This window comes from Cinclus cinclus, chromosome 1 (genome assembly GCF_963662255.1).
Source record: "Cinclus cinclus chromosome 1, bCinCin1.1, whole genome shotgun sequence".
Taxonomy (NCBI): Eukaryota; Metazoa; Chordata; class Aves; order Passeriformes; family Cinclidae; genus Cinclus; species Cinclus cinclus.
Window position 1 is genome coordinate 9,152,401 of NC_085046.1, and position 18,583 is coordinate 9,170,983.

Genomic DNA, 18,583 nt, shown 5'->3' on the forward strand with positions numbered 1-18,583 from the left:
AAGAAAAAGAGAGAGGGAAAAGACTGTGCTTTACTTATTTATTCCCATTTAAAATGCTACTATAAATCATCATAGAATGATGAATAATGAAAGGTAAATGTCAAGAAATGCAAGAATATGTGCTTCTGTTGGTTATTGCACCTCAACAAAACACCTCCCCACAGAGTTTCATGAATTACAGAGGCAGAAGAAGCAGAAGTTGAAATCTTGTATCTCAGTTAATGCCAACTTTAAACCTAATTTCTTAAATAACTTTGTAATTATGTTGAAAACAAAAAAAAAGTCAACATTTAAAGATGCTCATTATACTGGAAAGTGCAGACAAAAGTTTACCATAATAAAGAGGGAAGGAATGAAATTTGATTAATCCATCCCATGAAATGGAAAAGGTCATGAACTTCTGCTTCTGAAACAACTTTTAGGAAGAGTTCCTGAAATAATGGGGGGAAAAAAAAAACCCTAAAAATACTCTTCTATAATTACTTTGCTATTAAGGCAGTTCTCAGCACACATTCAAGAGGTCTCATAATGCATCTATTGGTCTTCAATTTTCATCTAAAGAAGATGGGACCGTGCACAAGAAGAAACCAAATTAGTATCTTTCACATATAACCACAAATAATCAAAAAAACTTGTATACCTTGTGCAATTATGTCTCCTGACTGTGTTGAAAAATTGTACCCCAAAATTGAACAAAATCTACAAGAATAAATAGTTTGAACTCAAGATCAATGAGATCATTGAAACACTGGTCAGTAAAAGAAATAGAGGAACTCTTAATGGAAGAGACAGCTGAAACTGTTTCACTTGGAGCAATGCAAACATTTTCCTGCATCTTGTCAAACACAATCAGTCCCTTCCCATGTTTCACAGAGATCCATGAGGTATCAGTAAGGTCCCTATCCCAGCAAGAAGTAGGAAGGCTCAGCTTGTTTTGCTGTCGTTGAAATGCCTCCAAACTGTACTTCCAGACCAGTGGATTGACTGTGTAAAATCAAGGCTGCTCTTCCCCCAGCCCCTTCCACACAAGGACAGCCTGAACTGGCAGGCAGGGATCCTTGCCGAGGCAGGAGCACAGGGAAGCTGGAGGGAAATAATAAACACACACACTGGTGTTGTGTTTCAGCTACAACAAACCGAAAAAATACTCTGTGACCCAAACTGATTTGCAGTTTTTGTTTAGGGAGAGAGAATCAAAATCTGGCTACTTCAAAAGCACAGTGCAATCTATTGCATTATTAAAGGTAAAAAAAAATTACAGCTATTATTTGCAATATTTTTATGCAAGCTTTCTCTTCAGCAGATTAGAAGAAACAGTCCATATCTATAGCAACCAGGAGAGGGGAGGGATGGATAAATCCAGTCCAAACCATTTCTCCTTAAAACCTTGCATCACTACCTTCACTATAGCAAGCATAATAGCTCATTTTTATTGCCACTTGACTGAAGTCTCATTAAAAACATGGTCAGCTGATTTTAATTCCTTCTTAATAAACAGAACGTCCATGAGGAAAATTGCAGCAATATTTCTCTGGAAGGTTTCATTTGTTTCATAAAGGAATTTATTTTTTTTTCTTAGAAAAAGATTTCTTATGGATAGTTTGTTTAGCTTTCACTCTGATCTCCATAGCCACCCTAGGTAGATATTACAATGGGGAAAAATACAAAATCCTCCTAGTCATGACCTTCTTGACTTAAAGTGAGCTTTGGGAAGATGCTGTAAGTGAAATGAGACTGACTCTATTAATAGATATTAACATTAATAGACAATTCAGGTGAGCATACATTGCTGAGTATCTCAGTGCAAGGAAAGGACTGCCAGGCAGGGTGTCACAGGAGAATTGCATCGATTTGAAACACAGACTTTGTTTCCAGGCTTCCTTCGTGCCGGTGTGGGTCACTTGGCAGGTGGGGATGTCTAGTGCAGATGGTACCTTCTAAATGAAGGTTAGAATTCTCGGTCGAGAATGTCTCAACAGAAAGCAGCTGTGTAATGGTCCGCACTGGGCAGCACTGGGGGCTTTCTGACAGCTCTGAAAGAGCCTTCGGAGCCCGTGCTGACTTCCACCTCCATGAGTTGGAGGGGGGGACTCCACCACAGGCTGCAGCTGTGGGATTGTGGCCCGGAGATTTCCTGTCTCCTTCAAATATAAGGGCAGTTCAGTGGGCTGAATCCAACAAACCGGGAGAAGCGTTAAATCTGTAGAGGCTGGAAGCATTTTCGGGGACTCGCCACTGGCGCACCTCGATTTTAGGGGACTCGCGAGCCCTGGCGGAAGTTTTCAGCATGCGGGGACAGCGGGTGAGAGCGGCCCCGCTGAGGTGTCCCCCGAGCCGGGACACGCCGCTGGGGCAGGGGCTGAGGACGGAGCGGGGGCAGGAGGTGCGAGGGGCCGGCAGCGGGTCGTGAAACGCCGGGGGACGGGGACGGGCAGCGGGAGGCGGTGCTGAGGCACCGGGGGGGGACGGGGCCGCTTATCCGGAGCCGGCGGTGAGGGAGCGGAGGACGGCGCCGCTGCTCCAGAGCCGGTGGAGAAGGACGGGTCCCTCAGCGTCCGCCGTGCGGGCGCGGCCGCCGGGCCCCGGCCGAGCAGCCTGCGGGGAAGCTCCCGAGCAGCAGCGCTCCCCGCCAGCCCCGAGTCCCCCGCCCCGAGCCCCACTCACCGATCCGCGCCTCGGCGGCGGCTCCCGCGGAGGGCGGCTGGATGCGCGGGGCGGCGGCGAGCACCTGCGGCAGCAGCAGCAGCAGCAGCAGCGGGAGGACGGAGCCGAGCGCGTCCATCATGCCTGGCCCATCGCATGTCCCGCTCCCCTGCCCGCCGCCGCCAGCCCTCACTCCATGCCGCCCGCCCGCACTGTGCCTCCCGCGGTCGCTCCCCGGCTCCGGCAGCCGCAGCAGATTCAACACCCAGGACAGCGACCAGCGCCGCCCGCCCCCGGCCCCGCCCCGGCCCGCCCGGCAGCCGTGAGGGGGAGCGCTCCCCGCCGCCCGCCCCGCCCTGCCCGGCCCGCCGGGAGCGCGGGGGAGCGGCTCCTCACGGCGAGGGCAGCGCTGGGGCTCCCCCGGGGCCCTGACCCTCAGCGGCCCTGGCAGAGGCCGGGATCCTGCCCGCCTCCGCCGGCAGCCCCCGTGGAGATGGCTGGGCATGGGAAGGGAGTTAATGTGCTCGTTTCACACACCTGTACGGGGAAACAATGGAGCCGTACAGGGCCAATGGCCACAAACTGAAACACAAGAAGTTTCACCTCAACAAGAGGGAGAACTTTACGTTGAGGGTGCCAGAGCACTGGAACAGGCTGCTCACGGAGGTCATGGAGTCTCCTCCCTCCGGGACATGTTCCTGTGTTACCTGCTCCAGGTGAACCTGCTTTGGCAGAGAGGTTGGATAAGCTGATCTCCTGATGTCCCTTCCAACCCTAAAAATTCTGGAATTCTGTGAAACCAAAGTTTTGTCCTGAAACATGTGGCAGCTGAGTGGATCCTCTCTGTGGCCTCCTCACCAGCTGTTTGTGAACCAATGCTTTCTCCACAGAAAATTACTGGCTGTTCCACAGGACTTAATGAGCCTTCAGGTAAACACCTCTGTGAGTTTGCCTAGGAGACATCCACATGTGTGACATGTTCATCTTCCCCCTCCTGTCCCCAAATCACTCAAGTGGGAGCATCAGTCCAGGTTGCCAGGAGGGATCAGGAGTCTCAAGCTCATTGAGTCCCTCCTGGTTCACAGGCTGTGCTTTTTCTCACAGATTAACTGCGGCAATACTCAGCCTTTAACGCAGCAGTCACAGCCTCCAGGGTGACACAGCACAGGTGCCATGTCTCTATACAGGAGGATGTGTCCTGTGGCCTGGACAGCCAGCTCCATGCCACGTCAAGTGATGTTGGTCCCATCCCCCTCTGTCACCTAAAGATCTACTTTATTCCTCCCTGAAGTTTCAGATTCCCATGACCTTCTTCATACTTCAGGTAAGCAGCTCTAGCTATACCTGACATGCTTCATCTCTGACTGAGACACACTTGAGGTATTTAAAGAGTAAAAATTGTTGTACAATTGTTGTACATGAAGTAGCTTTGCCATGGAGCAGAAAAGCAAGTAACAGAAATCCACAGAACAGACTAACCCTGGAAGAGCAGAGAACTTCTTCCTTGCTCACTTCCAAGACCTGGGGCAAGGGTGCGAGCTTATGGGGAGAACAAGGGGCACTTACAGACAGCTGCAGACAACTCTCATCCTCTCAGTTTTGTTCTGTGGGAAAAGCATGAACCTTTGTGCTGGAAAAAAAAAAGTCATTGCTCCTAGAACTAATGCAAAGTCACTTCCTTTCCTTTGTGGTTAAGCTTGGTGGCTCAGATGTAAAAATGAGCAATACTTGATTCAGAAAACAGAAATTTCAAAAAATTGTATTGATGCTGGATGGTCTTTTTGAACATTTCTGCTCTTGAGGTCTGTTATATGACTGTTTATGTCTTGCAGGAGAGTGGTTTCACTAAGCCAGAAGGTCTCTTTACCTCAGAAAAATCAATTTTGATGACACTGAGAGAAATCTGAGCACTGAAAGGGGAAAAACAAAAAAGGAGGGAAAAGCATTCTGTTGAAAGGACAAGATGAGAAATGAAAGTGCTGAAACATAAATTAGTATATTCTCATGGGTTATGCAAACCATCTGGCTTTAAAAAGCTAGTAGTGGGAACAAGGAAAAAGGTCATCAGAATTAGCAGAGAACTGCAAAACAACTGAAGGTAAGAAAGCAGCAAATGGCAGACACAGCGAGAGAACAAGTTGTACGTCAAAATACAAAATAGCACTGATATTACTGGGAATCAGTGCAGCTCTGCAAGGATGATTTTCATAGCTCCTGTGAATTTATGATCAAATACTATGCAGATTTTGAAAGGAAATTAAAATTCTCATAGCCATTCCGTGCAGAGGATTAGCAAAATAATGACATTTGTTCAAAGGCATTTGAAGCAATGTGAAAAATTGGGACAAGAAAGGGCATTCATCAAGGACAGGAAGAAATCCTTGAATATACAAGTTCAGTAAAGACAGAAGTAGGGTGTCAAGGAAAGAGTAAAGAGTCAATCAGTAGGTGAATTAGGCATTTGGAGATAACTCAAGTAGCAAGTCTCAGGACTGGAAAGTGCAAGGCATTCCCTGCCTGGCTGCATTTTACAGTTTTGTAGTAGGCTTCACCTAACAAAGATACACAGATCTGTCTTAAATCCCCAGGAGCAGACAAATTGAAGTAATGGGTATTAGGTATAATGAATTTTGTTAATGAAGTGTAAAAACTGCAAGGCTTGAGTCTGTGTGCAAATTAGGTGAAAGACAGTATCAGTGTAAATAGCATGTCACATGCAGCTTCCTTGCTGATTCACAGTCATTTTATCAAGACAATTATCAGTGCCAAGGTTTTCAATAGTTCATATAATAAATTAAGCATCCATGTTTATGTCTACCAACCTTGTGAGGTTGTTTTGATTGTGGTTTTTCTTATCATATTTTCAGTAAGTTTCTGAACCGTGGATAAAGAAATTCTAAAGTGTGCAAGTCATTTGTGAAAATTTCTAGAAAGACTAGGGAAATTACTCCATTCCTGAAGTTGGGGATGTTGTGGGGATTGGTAAAAGGATTCTAAAGATATTGTTGTTGGTAAGGGATTGTAAAGATATTAAATGATGGCTGAGGGGGTAGAATATCAGCTCTCCCTTGCTAATGTGTATGGAGGTGAGTGTGAGGCTTCATGAAAGAATGACATTGGAAATTAAAGAACTGAAAAATTCAGCCCTGTGAATAACACGTTGAGGTTTAGCACGTCCTTAATTGCTGGAGCTAAGTCTTTTTATGATGCCCATTTTGATGTGAAAAACATGCTAGGCAAAGTAAAAGGAGAGCTGGATAATCTATATGATTTTATGCATGTGAGATTTACATCCTTATCCATGGCAACCACAGCTGAACAGGAGTTTTTCAAGGGAACATTTTTCTGTTTGAAAATGCTGTGTTGTCTGACTAAGGTTTTGTTTTTTTTTTTTTTTTCCCTGAGAAATGTACATGTTTTAATAAAAAAACACTAGTAAGGGCTAGAAAAAAAGATCCAGAAGGGGCCAGAGATGATCCCAGGGTGGGTAATTAGCTCAGCAGCCAGAACACCTGTGTGGCCTGGTATTTTAAAGGTTCAAATTTTTGCTCTGGTTGATTCAAAGACATGAACTAACCACTGGATATTTAGGTCAGCCTCTCTCAATTTCACTAGGCCATTCAAGATTATATTAGAAGCAAATGGCCCTGCTAGAAGAGACCTTGTAGGTAGCAGTTTAGCATGGGAGAGGCAAGAAGATCGTTACAGATTTATTTTGTTGATTTATTACTGTTTAGAACGAAATACTAGGAGCAGTGAATTAATCAGCTGGAAATTGAGTTGATGGTAGAATTTTTTAGAGATGTAAGAACAAAAAGTGCCAAAATTACACAAACCAGACATTGATTGGGTGCAAAAAAGAAACAGGATTCAGTTAAAGGAGAACATCGCCAGAGAATAAGTTAGGCATAAAGACACACAAAGGGAAAATACTCTTAATTATCAATTTGTAAATAATTGTGATATAAATAAAATATTGTAAACAAAATTTAAAAAATACAGGATAGTTAGAGGCTAAGTATTAGAACTTACAACACAAAGGTAGCATCAGTTTTACTGTCTACTTAGTTACTGAGGTCATGTTTGAAGGCCTTTGCAGGTCTGATTTTTAATTACGAATGGGAATTATATTTATAAGCATAGGTACACCTGTGTGATTGTAGAAATTGTATATTTTTACTGGATAGAAATGCATGTTTCATCTAAGGATCACAGAGCTATTTGTCAGTTTATCCAAGTATAAAGAAGAGTCTGAACAAAAGGTCAGTTCCAGCTATGCTAAATACACTCTACCTGCACAGACAAACAAGCCCTTAGAGAAAAAAACAAGCATTAAAATTACCTTCTTCTTTTTCCTTCTTCTTCTCATGGCCCTGTCCCCTCCACTCCCCCCTCCCCAAATCAAGACTTCTGAGCACATTAATTTCAGATAATTTGTCCTGCTAATGGGCCCAAAGTCCACAGGGAACAATACCTATCGGGCAGTTTATCTCAGATTCAGTAACCTAGATATCTTGGCAGAGCTTTAAGATGTATTGGGGGGTTAAGGGTGAAAGAAGAGAGTGAGAGAGAGAGAGAGAGGCTTGTGCTATATCTGTGCCCAGAAAAGACAGAGTTTATACTGTTTTATTATTTCCATGTTCTGGCTTGAGAGGATATAGGTAAAATATTCGAAGCCTGTAGATATATCTACAGACACTGAGGGAGATTTTGGAGGCTCTGACACACGTGTAACCTTCACCACACCTTCCTGAGGGCAGAAAGAACTGCTTGAGCAGCAGTGAGCTTCCTGCACCTTGTGTGTGATTTGAGGACTTCTTTCATAAGACCGGAAAATGAGGCCACAAAAACCATCTCTAGAGCCACATCTTGGGGTGTCATGGTTACAAGAGGAGCAGCACCAATTGTCACCTTGCAGGTTGTTGGTGTGAGCAGTCATAAACTCTGCTCTGGCAGTGGATACTCTTCGGGGTGGTCTTGCAGAGACACTCACTGACTGCAGAACTGTTCACACGTTCATATCCTGGCATATTTTAGTTACATTAATTTACTGTTGTTGATGGAAAGTTTAAAGTCACAAGATTTATATTCAGATTATGTGGAGGGTGGGGTGGGTATTGCAACTGTATTGCAGAGGCTGTAATGGCCCTTGGTATTAAAAACTATCAAGAAACTTTAATAGAAATTTTGTACTATGCACTTAACCAGTAGCTCCTTTTACTCATGTATGTTGAAAAAGTACAGATGTGGTTATATAGCTTTGTGTATTTGATCCTTTCGGTATGAGAAAATGTATAACTTATTCCATGTACACATTTTTTTAAATGTATAAATTAAACAGCTAATATTTTAAAGCAATTAAGAAGAAAGGACTTTACAGTAGTTATAAACAATAAGTCTAAAAAGCCATGCAGTGCCTGAGACAATAAGAGTGCTTAAAGCATGAGAAGCTCTACAGAAGCCTGGATTACTGAGACCCAAAGTCATACCACTCTCTTGATAGCAGTACAAATACTCAAATTTCACTTCAGTAGTTGTTTTCTGAATTCGGGAACAAAGTTTTAGGACAAAGGAATAGAAAGTTCCTAAAGGGAAAAAAGTCTTTAACTGGTGTGAAAACATACAGTCCAAGGTCATATGAGCAGTGATTGTGGTCTTTTTCAATTGTTGAATAATTCACAGTGTAACTAAAAGTACTTGAAAGGATTTTACCTTTCAGAAAGGTAATTACCTCGGTAAACAAATTACCGATTTTTAGTATTTTTTATTTAATGTCTATAAAACTAGAAAGAGCCTTAGAAAAATTTAAATTAATTCATACTGAATACAGTTTAGCATGAAAATAAATATTTGCAGGGTCTAGAAGATATCAGACTGCTTGATGGGACATAGTGGTATGATTAACTTTATGAATATCATAGCAATTCTGTTATATCTAAGAATGATGTCTGGCTGTTCTCAGTTATTTTAAAGATTTTTTTCTTGTTGCCAAAATTGTATTAGAAAATGTCTTTGCCCTGGTGCATAGTAAAAGTTTTACTCTAGGTATTTCAGCATCACTGAGGAACAGGAGCTCAATACAGAGCCAGGAGGAAAAATCCTGGAGAACTCTTGCAAGTGCACAACTGATGAAGTTTAAAAAGGAAAAAAAAAAAAAAAGGAAGACAGTAGGTTGATTTTAGTTATGACTGTTAAGATGTCAGCCAGTCTTTTACTCCCTTGCTGTAACTGAATGATAATGGTTTTTATGTGTTTCTGGAAAGGAGCCTGAAGTGGAATGTTCAAGACCTAAGAGATGAAATGCAGCTAGAGAAAATTACCAAGGAGAATAGCAGGAGATGTGACTTACATTAACTGAAGACCTAAACATCTTTGTATATGAGTGCTCAGGGCTGACTTCCAAGGCTGTAAGAAGCTTTGGTACCAGACCAGCCACTTTGGTGTGCATGTGTGAGGAAAATTTCTATAATCTCTCCTGCTGGCTTGCTAGGGATGCTGGAGAGAACAGCTTCTGTTAATGTAGGCATTTGCAGGTCTGGATTGAACCCAAATTCATTTAAGACTCATCTAAAATTCTAGGTGACTTGTTCAAATACCACTTATGGTGATACCTATATGAAACAGGTTGCTGAAGCTGCATTTGGTGTGAGGTTGTTGGAAGAGAAGACAAAGGTGGAGTGAAGTGAGTAATAATGTGTGGATGTCCAGAAGCTGTGAAGAACAGACCCCCTGTGTCTCAAGGCAGGGCTACAGTAACTGATGAGTGCAACTCTGAGGCCATTCTGACATCTTTATATCTGGTGTCAAGCCATAAAAGGGAATTTGGGCCTCCCTGGGAGAGGGGTGGCGTCTGTGAGAACAAGGCAGAGGTGGCTGAGGTGCTCTACAGCTGGTGCCTTTTGACTAAGGAAGGTAAGGAAGGGTATTTCCTGCTAATACCCACTGTCACCTCAGTTCAACACATGCCGAACTGTGACTTGCCTGTTTTGTAGTCAGAGACAGATTTCAAAGCAAAACCACCTGAATTTCTGCTGGTTTTCATGGGCATTTAGAGGTCTCAGCACATCTTATAAACTTGCTGTCTGAGCACAACACGATGGGATGTCCAAGTGAAAGGATTAGACAGTTGTAATGTTTTTTTGATAATAGGTTCTTGTTCTTCAAAACCATCTTGAAACCCTTAGGTGTGCAATGAATAATTAGATTTGGTTACCATTGATTAAAATTGATTTGAAATGTCAATAGGGAGACAATTTTTAAAATTAATTAGGTTCTTTTAATGGAAGGGAGTTCAAAAACAGTTTAAAAATTCTATTTTCATCCAGCTTTGCTAATCTGAAAAACTTGATACTTGGTGAATGGATTTTACAACGAGTAACTAATCCCCTGGGATATCCACTCCTCTTGTGCTCAATTAAAGGATGAATGAGATTACTGCACTTTGTCATTCTAAAAGAATTGGCCTGTAGTTGATTGAAGTAATTATGTGTCCCCCACTTGCTGTACCTGACTTGGAACCTGGTTCCAGTGCTGAGCACCACAGCTGGAGATGGGTGCCCTGAGGCAATAAGTGTTATAGTCTGACAAACATGGAAAAAAAATCCATGGAAATTTTTTACCTTGGTGTCACTGCATTTTTAAGATGGTGCTAAGCAAACCTCCAGGGAGCTGGAAAGAGACGTGAATCACTGAAATTCTAGCACTGCAGTGAGTAGTGCCATAGTAACGCCACTGCAGAAGGAGCTGGGCATGAACAGCAGGCTCAGTGTGGAGCTGTGTGCTGAACCACAGGGGGATAAAAGCACTGACCATTTGCTGTGTCAGCAGCAGCAAGGGGTTTGCACGATCCAGAGAGCAGGTACAGGGAACAGTTTGAGTGGAATGAGTAACTTCTCTTAGTGTGATTGGAGATGTGTCATTTGACACATAAATCACAGGAGAGATTAAAGCTGTGCACATCTTCACTGTGATATCACTTGACTTTTGAGTCCTTGACTTTTCAGCTCTAGTAACACTCTTAAATCATGTATTTATGTGTTTCAAAGAATCATAGAATCTTTAAGGTTGGAAAAGACCTCCAAGATCACTGAATCCAACTGTTAACCCAGCAACCCTGTGTTCATCACAAAACCATATCCCCAAGTGACACATCCACACATCTTCTGAACACATAGGGATGGTGATTTCATCCCTTCCCTGGGCAGCCTATTCTAATGCTTGACCATGCTTTTAGTGAAGAAATTGATCCTAATATCTAATCTAAGCCTCACCTGGCACAGCTTGAGGCCATTCCTCTCATCCTGAAAACATACAAGAGAGGATCTGGTTTCACAAAGCACAAAATGCCAGAGTCTTGCCTTTTTCAGCCCCTTGCTGTGCTGGAGGGACAGCAAAGTGTCAAAAAGTCAACTGTGCTCCTCTCCATTACTTTCTCCAGCATCTCTCTCTCACTTTGGCTGCCTGTTACTGAAGGTAACTGCCTTAGGGATAAGCCCATCCTCTTTGTTCTATGCAGGAAACGTTGTCCTGCTTACTGTAAAACACAGAACCAAGCCTGGTGGTTGCCCAGAGGTTAGAATATTTGCTATAGCTGCTATGTGTCTATAAGCTTGGAGCATCCTTGAGGATATTTTCCTTCTGGTACACTGTAAAGGAAAAGTAGAATTGATGAGTATGTTTGATAGCAACTCAGAACGGAACAGGAGCAACTGAGCTCAGATCCTTTTCACTGCAGTTTTATAACTGCTTATTGACATGGGTTATTTTGAATAGCTAAAAATTAAAAAAAAGTAAAGTAAGCACATAATTTCCAGTTTAAAAAATTAGAAAGTCCTGCTGAAAGCATTCTGATAAGAGTACATGACTGCTTGGGCCATTGCCTATGATGTGTTTCTTTTAAAGGAAGGTCACTTGTAGAGGGTATGCTGTGATCAGGGAAAAAAAAAAGCGAAGTTCATGGTAATGACAGCTGAGGAGAGGAACATTGTTTGGACTACACTGAAATTACATTGTGTGTCTCTGCAAGTACAAGATTATGTTGAGAACAGTCATGGGTTTTGGAGAAAGTATTGAAAGCTGAATAACAGAAAAGACAGTGCTCATTTTCTGTTCTGAATCCCTTCTTTAAAAGCCTTCCTGTTGCTCCCTGTTGTAGTTCAGAGTGCTCCAATGGAGCATCAAAAACCAAACTAAAACACCTACTTTGCTTCTCAAGGGACTCTTCTTCCAAGGCTGGGCATTTCCCATGAACTCTTCTGCTCTGTAAAACAGAGTTTCTACTGTGTGTGATAAAGAGGTACAAAAATAGATGAACAAGGTTCTTACTCTGAGGTGTGTGATGGATACTTAATATTCTATCATTTCATCTCCTAGATTGCCAATGAAAAAAGGAAAATCATGGTAAAGGCTGAAAAAATGGCAAAGGCACAAAATTCTACTGGCAAGAATTAGATTAAACACAATTAGAAAAAATACCAAGACAAAAATAAACTTGTAACTGGCATTTTCTTTCATTAGCAGATGAATAAAATTAGAGCTAGAAGAGCTGTCCTAAACTGGAACTGCAACAGGAAGCTTGAGAGCCAAGAGGACAAAGATGGTCTTCACAAATAGGTTTATGAAAAAAAAAAATATTTCCTTCCCTCTCACCATAATTGCAAACAAACAAACAAACCCCCCAACCAACCAAATAATTGGAAAAATGGTTCCATGTATTTTGTTCCACAAAGTCAGTTTATTTCCAGAGTCCAAAGCATCACACCTGTTCAGACGTTTTAACTGCCCAGGAGAGTCTCTCATCAGATAGCACAGAGTGCCTTCTAATATTAGGTCACACTGAAACAGGCCTGCTTTTAAGCATTCAATCAATGCATCATGATCCACTGATAAATTAAAAACTGCAGGCTAGGTTCCCTGATCTCTATGTACTACTCAGGCGGTTTAAGGCTCTGTGATCTCAGCTGGGAAGATAAGAATCCCCCAGAGGCTGGCTGACCTGTGATGAATGGCCTAGGAGCCAAAGTTTGCTGTCAATTCCAGTGTAGATGAAATCAGGGAACCAGGAGGCTGAAATCGGATCTCTTGATCTCATTCTTGCATTAAACAGTTCTCAAGTTCATCGCAGATAGATTTCACTGCAGGTTTTATATACTTTTTGAGCCCTAGCATAACATTAACTTCTAAAAATCTGACAATAGGAGACACCTACAAAAGGAAAAAAAAAATCTTATCTGGAAGCTGGTAAACCCACCTTTTACTTCTTTCATTTAAAAATTCTTGGGACACCGAGTGCACCATGCAGTGTCCATCTCAGGCATTTCTGCTACTGTTCTTGAGTATGTGTCCTTGTGGTAATTAAACATTTCCCAGCAGCTCTTGTATACAAGGCAAACTCATCTGCTGTGCCCAGTGACCAGCTCAGGCACTGGCAGACAAGTGTTTTACTTATCATGGGGGGCAGACCAAGAAAACCACTGTCCTGCAGACCACAAGAGCAGCCCATGAGAGGGAAGAACAGTCTCCTTTAATAAAAGACCACGTTTAAATACAGAACAAGCCCCTGAACTTCTTTTTGTGCAAAACTGAGAAAATGCTGAGAGTAAAAGCCTTTTCTTTATCGTATGTATTAGTAGTGTCCACCATAGAGGATGGTGTAAGAAAAGACACAATTTTTGGCAGTGTGACCAGTAAAATGAACCTATCCAGTTAAAGGAGCTTTTCTTTCAATGAAGGACAGTCACACTGCCCTTAAATAGCCAGAACTAGAGCAGGAAGTAGAATTACTTTGGGTTTTTGTTTTTGTTTTTTTTTTTGTTTCTAAGTACTGTCCTAGACTGGTCTAATTGAATTTGTAGGCTCTTACAGATGCTGCATTTTTCCTTTAGAGTCTGTTCTGAGAAAATAAAATTGCAAAAAACCTATTTTTAATAATCACGGCAAGATTTCAGGAAGGTCTGCACGAAGCCTGAACTTCTCACTAAGAAGCTTGTGCTCAGGCAGTGGGTAAGTAAGGATGTTAACAGTAGGAAGCAACAACAACAAAAAAAGCCAAATCAATATTCTTTATTCAGATGGAAGCTGAGCTAACGCAGTTTATCTAAGTGCTTAATAATTACCCCTAAAGGCAGGAAGCACACGCCATTGCACACTGCAAAGAATTCTAAAGAAGGCTGAGCTGGCTCTACCCTCTATGTCCTTTGGTGGGGATGGAGTCACACAGCATTCACATACCTCTCCAGCAAGAGCTGCTAAAATGTACCTGCTTAAAATGTAAGGCTTTACAGCAGAGCATCTGCTACTGCAGCATAATAAAAATGTATTAACCCAAGACAAGGATTTATTGTAGGTGTAGTAAGATGGGTAAGGAACAAACAGAATGGAAGAGGGAACTAGATTAGGCTGAAAAGTAATTACTAATGATGTTTTGGAACAGGATCTTATTTAATATTTTCATTAATGACAGCATAAAAAATAAGCATAAACTAATGAAGTTTGAACATATATTTGAAACTGGGACAAGTTGATAGAGTATAAAACAAAATACTAGAATTTTACATAGGAAGACTCTAGTAAAGTGACGTCTTAAGCAATGTAAGCACTACGAGATAAGCAATTGTCAAGTCACGTGTTTGAGAAGCTAGTGATTTTGCTAAGGAAAAGGTGGTGCTCTGGTTAAAGAAAATGACACAAGAGAAAAAGTCTGGTAACAGCTTCTACTTAGTAGAGTTATGAACAGGAACAAAATAAAAGTAACAGAACTCCCAATGCCATGCTGTTTGGTGGTGACAGATACCACAGAAAATGAAATCTCCTCAGTGCCACAGCCTATCATTTCTGCGAGTTTGGTAGAACCATGATGTGGAACTGGAGAGACAAGGGAGTCTGATTAGAGAAGACCCAGAGCAGATCTATGCTGAACACCCTAACCAAGTTAAAAAACCCCAGTGACTGCTGAGTAAAGGAAAGCCAAAGCTACAGCACTGCTGGAAGCCTGGGGCTGTGCCTCAGGGCATGCTAAGACAAGCAGCCACAGCACAGAGCCCAGAACCAAGAATTCTTATCCAGAGCAGATTAGGCAAGACCTGTGCCTATTTGCAAGGGCTTAATAAACCTGCAGAACTGCTGGTCTGTCATGGAAAGTTCTGTGGCCAGAATGTTTCTTCTGCAGGCAGCTCTTCATCAGAGCACCTGCCAGTGCCAGTTGACCAAAGGACTGTCACAGATTGTTGTTTTCTTGCTCATTTTTCAAGCAATTTTATTAATCAAAGTCAGGTTCAACTTCTTCAAAAAGCTGAACACATCTTAAAGAGGCTGTCTCAAGATTAAGGGAAGTTTTCAAACATACCCAAAAAACGCCTCTTGCCCAACAGCACTTTCCATTAATAAGAAGAAACAAATCTGCTCCACAGGCTTACAAAAGATACCAGCTTAAGAAATGTCCTATTCATTTGTATCTTCCAAACAGAAGGAAAATGTAGATTTAAAATTTTGCAAGATTAAAGTTGGCAATGAGAGCAGCAAGTAAAACATAGAACTCCCCTCATATTCTTGTGAAATTTGCCACAAAAGCCTAAGGAGAAAGCCCAGACAGACCTTGGCTCAAGGAATCCCAATACCATTGTGTTGCAGAAAGCCCATTTTTTTTCACAGCAGAGGAGTATAGTAAAGCCAGACTAGAAATTGAGCTGAAAGATGTTCACCAGCTGCAGGACTAACAGAAAATTTTTTCAAACCTCTTAAGAACCCCTTGAGTACCAGCCATCAGGAAGACAACGGTTTATCTTTAAATTTTTTTACCCTTCCTAGCAGTATCACCTTTGAGTTCTTCAAAGGAAACCCACGTATTTGTGATGTTGATGGAATGACCTTTATTTCCTTCAGGCACAGGGCTATTGCATCTGTACCATGGATTCCATGAAAAAAGCAAAATTATACACCGAGGAAAAACAAGGCAGTAAATCTGGATTCTTTTCTAATCTAATGATATGGCAAATACTGAGAGACTGAGAAGCAGAAAAAAGAAACTTATTTACATATTCATTGAGTAATTTGTATAATCAGAAGATTTAAAAGGTCATTACTGGAACACCTGCCTGTTAACAGATGTAGAAGAATAAAGGCCAAAGAACACAGTTTTTATAAAGATGTTGATAGATAAGCAGTTGGCAGATCTGCAGCTACCTGCTGGGGCAGCATTAGTTCCTTTGCTCAGGCCACTGTTGTGAATGAGGTAAACCTGGAACTCATAAATCCATGCACACAATGACTATCCTGTTGCAAAGCTTGCCAGTTGTTAATATTAAGAACTGCATTGCTTTTAAATATCAACATTCCAGCTAAAACAGCTTTTATCCAGTACGAAAGTTTTATGTACCAAGGTCAAGCATAGGTCTGATGTTTGCACTGACAGCAGATACTGAAAAAAACCTTACAGTCTCTTAGCACAGAAAGAAAACCAGCAGAGTAGATGTTTGCTTAGACAGATTGGAGGTACAGCTTTTGCACAAATCTTAATCAAGAATGAAGAGCCTGTCTTAATTTGGCCAAATTGGTTAACTTTGTGTCAGTGCCACTCAGTAACAGTGGAGACTCAATAGCCCTTTGCACTGGCCCACCCTGAGAAGCACTGCACTTGACTGTAGATAACCAAGTGCTGCATGTCCACAGCTCCACGACTAAGCTGGAGGATGGACTCTGGTCTGGGGCTGAATCGTTTTCTGGAGATTGCTATTAAATCTCTTAAATCAGACAAAACTAAAGCATCAGGAGCTCTGGTTCTGGCTGAGATAAATTCCTTCACAGTAACTGATATAGGGCTAAATTTTGGATTTGTGCTGGAGACAGTGCTGGTAACACAAACAGATGTTTCAGCTGTTGCTGAGCAGGGCTTACACAGCATCATGGCCTCTCTGCTTCTCACCCCACTCCTAAGGATGCTGAGTGTGCACCAGGAGTGTGGACAGGGGACCCCAAGTGACCAAAGGGATATCTCAAACCATATGGCACCATGCTCAGCAAAAAACTGGGAAGGGGGGGAGGGGGGGGGGTGTGTGTGTGAAGATTGGGACTGGCTGGGTCATTTTATTTCCCTCCCTTTTTATCTCTTTTCATCACAATTTGAAAAACTGCTGTTATTTTTAGTTAATGATTCAACTGTTTCTTTTTGACTTGTACCCTTTCAGTCCTGCCCCCATGTCCAAAGAGGTAGAAGCAGTGAGGGAGCAACTGAGTGATGCTTGGCGGCTGGCTGGGCTTGAAGCACTCCATGAGGTCAGACAGGTAATTTACAGGTATGTCCATTAAGGCACAATAACATCGTGCAATCAGCATTCCATTAAGAATGCTTGGGAGAACATCTGGTTGCATGAAGAAAATAAAACAAGTGGCTTACATGCCTGCATTACCTGCATCACTGGTACTAACTTGTCAAAATAGCTATAATTTTTTAAATAGCTAAATATAAAACAATTTATATATTCCTCAAGTCTATGTTTAATGGTTAAGGCATTTCCCCCCAGTGTACTGGGTATTGAATCACCTGAATATTAAAGTTATGAGGAAGCTCAGCGGAGAATCTGGTCCAATCTCCAGCTCAGCAGGGCTAACTCCAAAGCTATGACACCATGGAAGGTCAGAGCCCTCCTTGTCAGCCAAGGTCTGCACCTCTCCAAGGGATGGGTATCCCCCAAGCTTTCTGAGCAACCTCTTCTGGTTCCACTTCCAGCTCCAATTCACTCTCATAATGACTGTTTTTCATGTCCAACAAGAAATTGTCTTGCCCAAGTTGTTTCTGTAGCCTCATATTCTCCTCCATTCATCTCTGGGGAAAGTCTTTGCTTTATCCTCCTGCAGACAGGTGCAGGCAGCAAGAAGCTGCCCTCATGCAGGTGCCTGTGGGCGGTACAGGATTTGTCCATCAGGTCCAGGTCTTTCTGAACATCAGGAGATGCCCCTCGGTGTCAGATGTGGCTCCCAGCTGCTCTGATCTGCCATCGGTCTGAGGCTGCTGCTCACCCTGTCACCAGCCAGCCCTGGCTGTGTGCCACAGCCACAGCTGCCAATCTCAAGGCTCAACAGATTCTTCTCCCACTCTGATGGTCCAGCCAGTTTCCCACTCATCTTCTGAGTCTACCCATCCATCCCATCTCTCTCCAGCCTGGCTGTAAGATACTGTCTAAGACTTTTACAAAGTCTTTGCCAAGGACAGGAAACGGAACATGCTGTGCTCTCTCTTCTTCTACCAAAGGGAAGGAAATCAGGCTGGTTGGGCAAAGTCTGCCCCGGTGAAGCCTGATGGCTACTCCTAATCACCCTTTTGACCCTCATGTATCTCAAAATAAGATTAATTTCCATAATCCCAAGGAATATGCTCTAGTCCTCCCAGGGACTGAGGTTAAGTGTGACCTCTCAAGAGTATCTATGATACAATTATTATTTGTTTTACAAAAACAAGGATACAAAAATACTGATTTTACACTCCCCCCAAGACATTTTTATACAGAATAACCTCTTTGCAGCTGTTGAAAAATCTTTACTATTATGTAATTTCTATACACACTTTTATACATTTTGCTTGCTTTAAATGTACAGAATAATAGAAAACAATCTTAAACAATTCACAAGTTTACAAGGTAAGTATTTTAAAAAGCAATATATCTTCCCTCAATTTTCACAACAAAAGCTTCTGTGTTGTCAAGGATTCAAAAATTCATCCAAAATTTTCAGAGATGATTCACACAGGAATCTGAAATGCCATAAAACAATGCATAACAGAATTAGAAATGCTAAATGCCAAATCAATTCTCAACTATTTGATTCTCAGAGCACAGCTACCACATGATTTCTTTGACCAGTTAGTCCATATTAGTTTATTAAAATGCCTTTACAAATTACTTCTGAAATAGCTGGAATCTTTTTCTTTCAACTTTTCCATTTTTCTGCT

General features: G+C 42.1%; 2 protein-coding genes across 2 annotated transcripts in view; both read right to left on the reverse strand.

The window, feature by feature from the left end:
- Positions 1 to 2,785, reverse strand: part of PTPRN2 (protein tyrosine phosphatase receptor type N2) — a 624,843-nt gene extending 622,058 nt beyond the window's left edge. The window contains exon 1 of the mRNA XM_062506519.1: positions 2,665 to 2,785. Within this exon, the coding sequence (XP_062362503.1) occupies positions 2,665 to 2,785 (121 nt within the window). The remainder of the gene's footprint in view (positions 1 to 2,664) is intronic.
- A 15,516-nt stretch (positions 2,786 to 18,301) lies between these two features.
- NCAPG2 (non-SMC condensin II complex subunit G2) overlaps positions 18,302 to 18,583 on the reverse strand; it is a 40,684-nt gene continuing 40,402 nt past the window's right edge. The window contains exon 27 of the mRNA XM_062493831.1: positions 18,302 to 18,385. Coding sequence (XP_062349815.1) covers positions 18,334 to 18,385 — 52 coding nt within the window. The 3' untranslated portion in view covers positions 18,302 to 18,333. The remainder of the gene's footprint in view (positions 18,386 to 18,583) is intronic.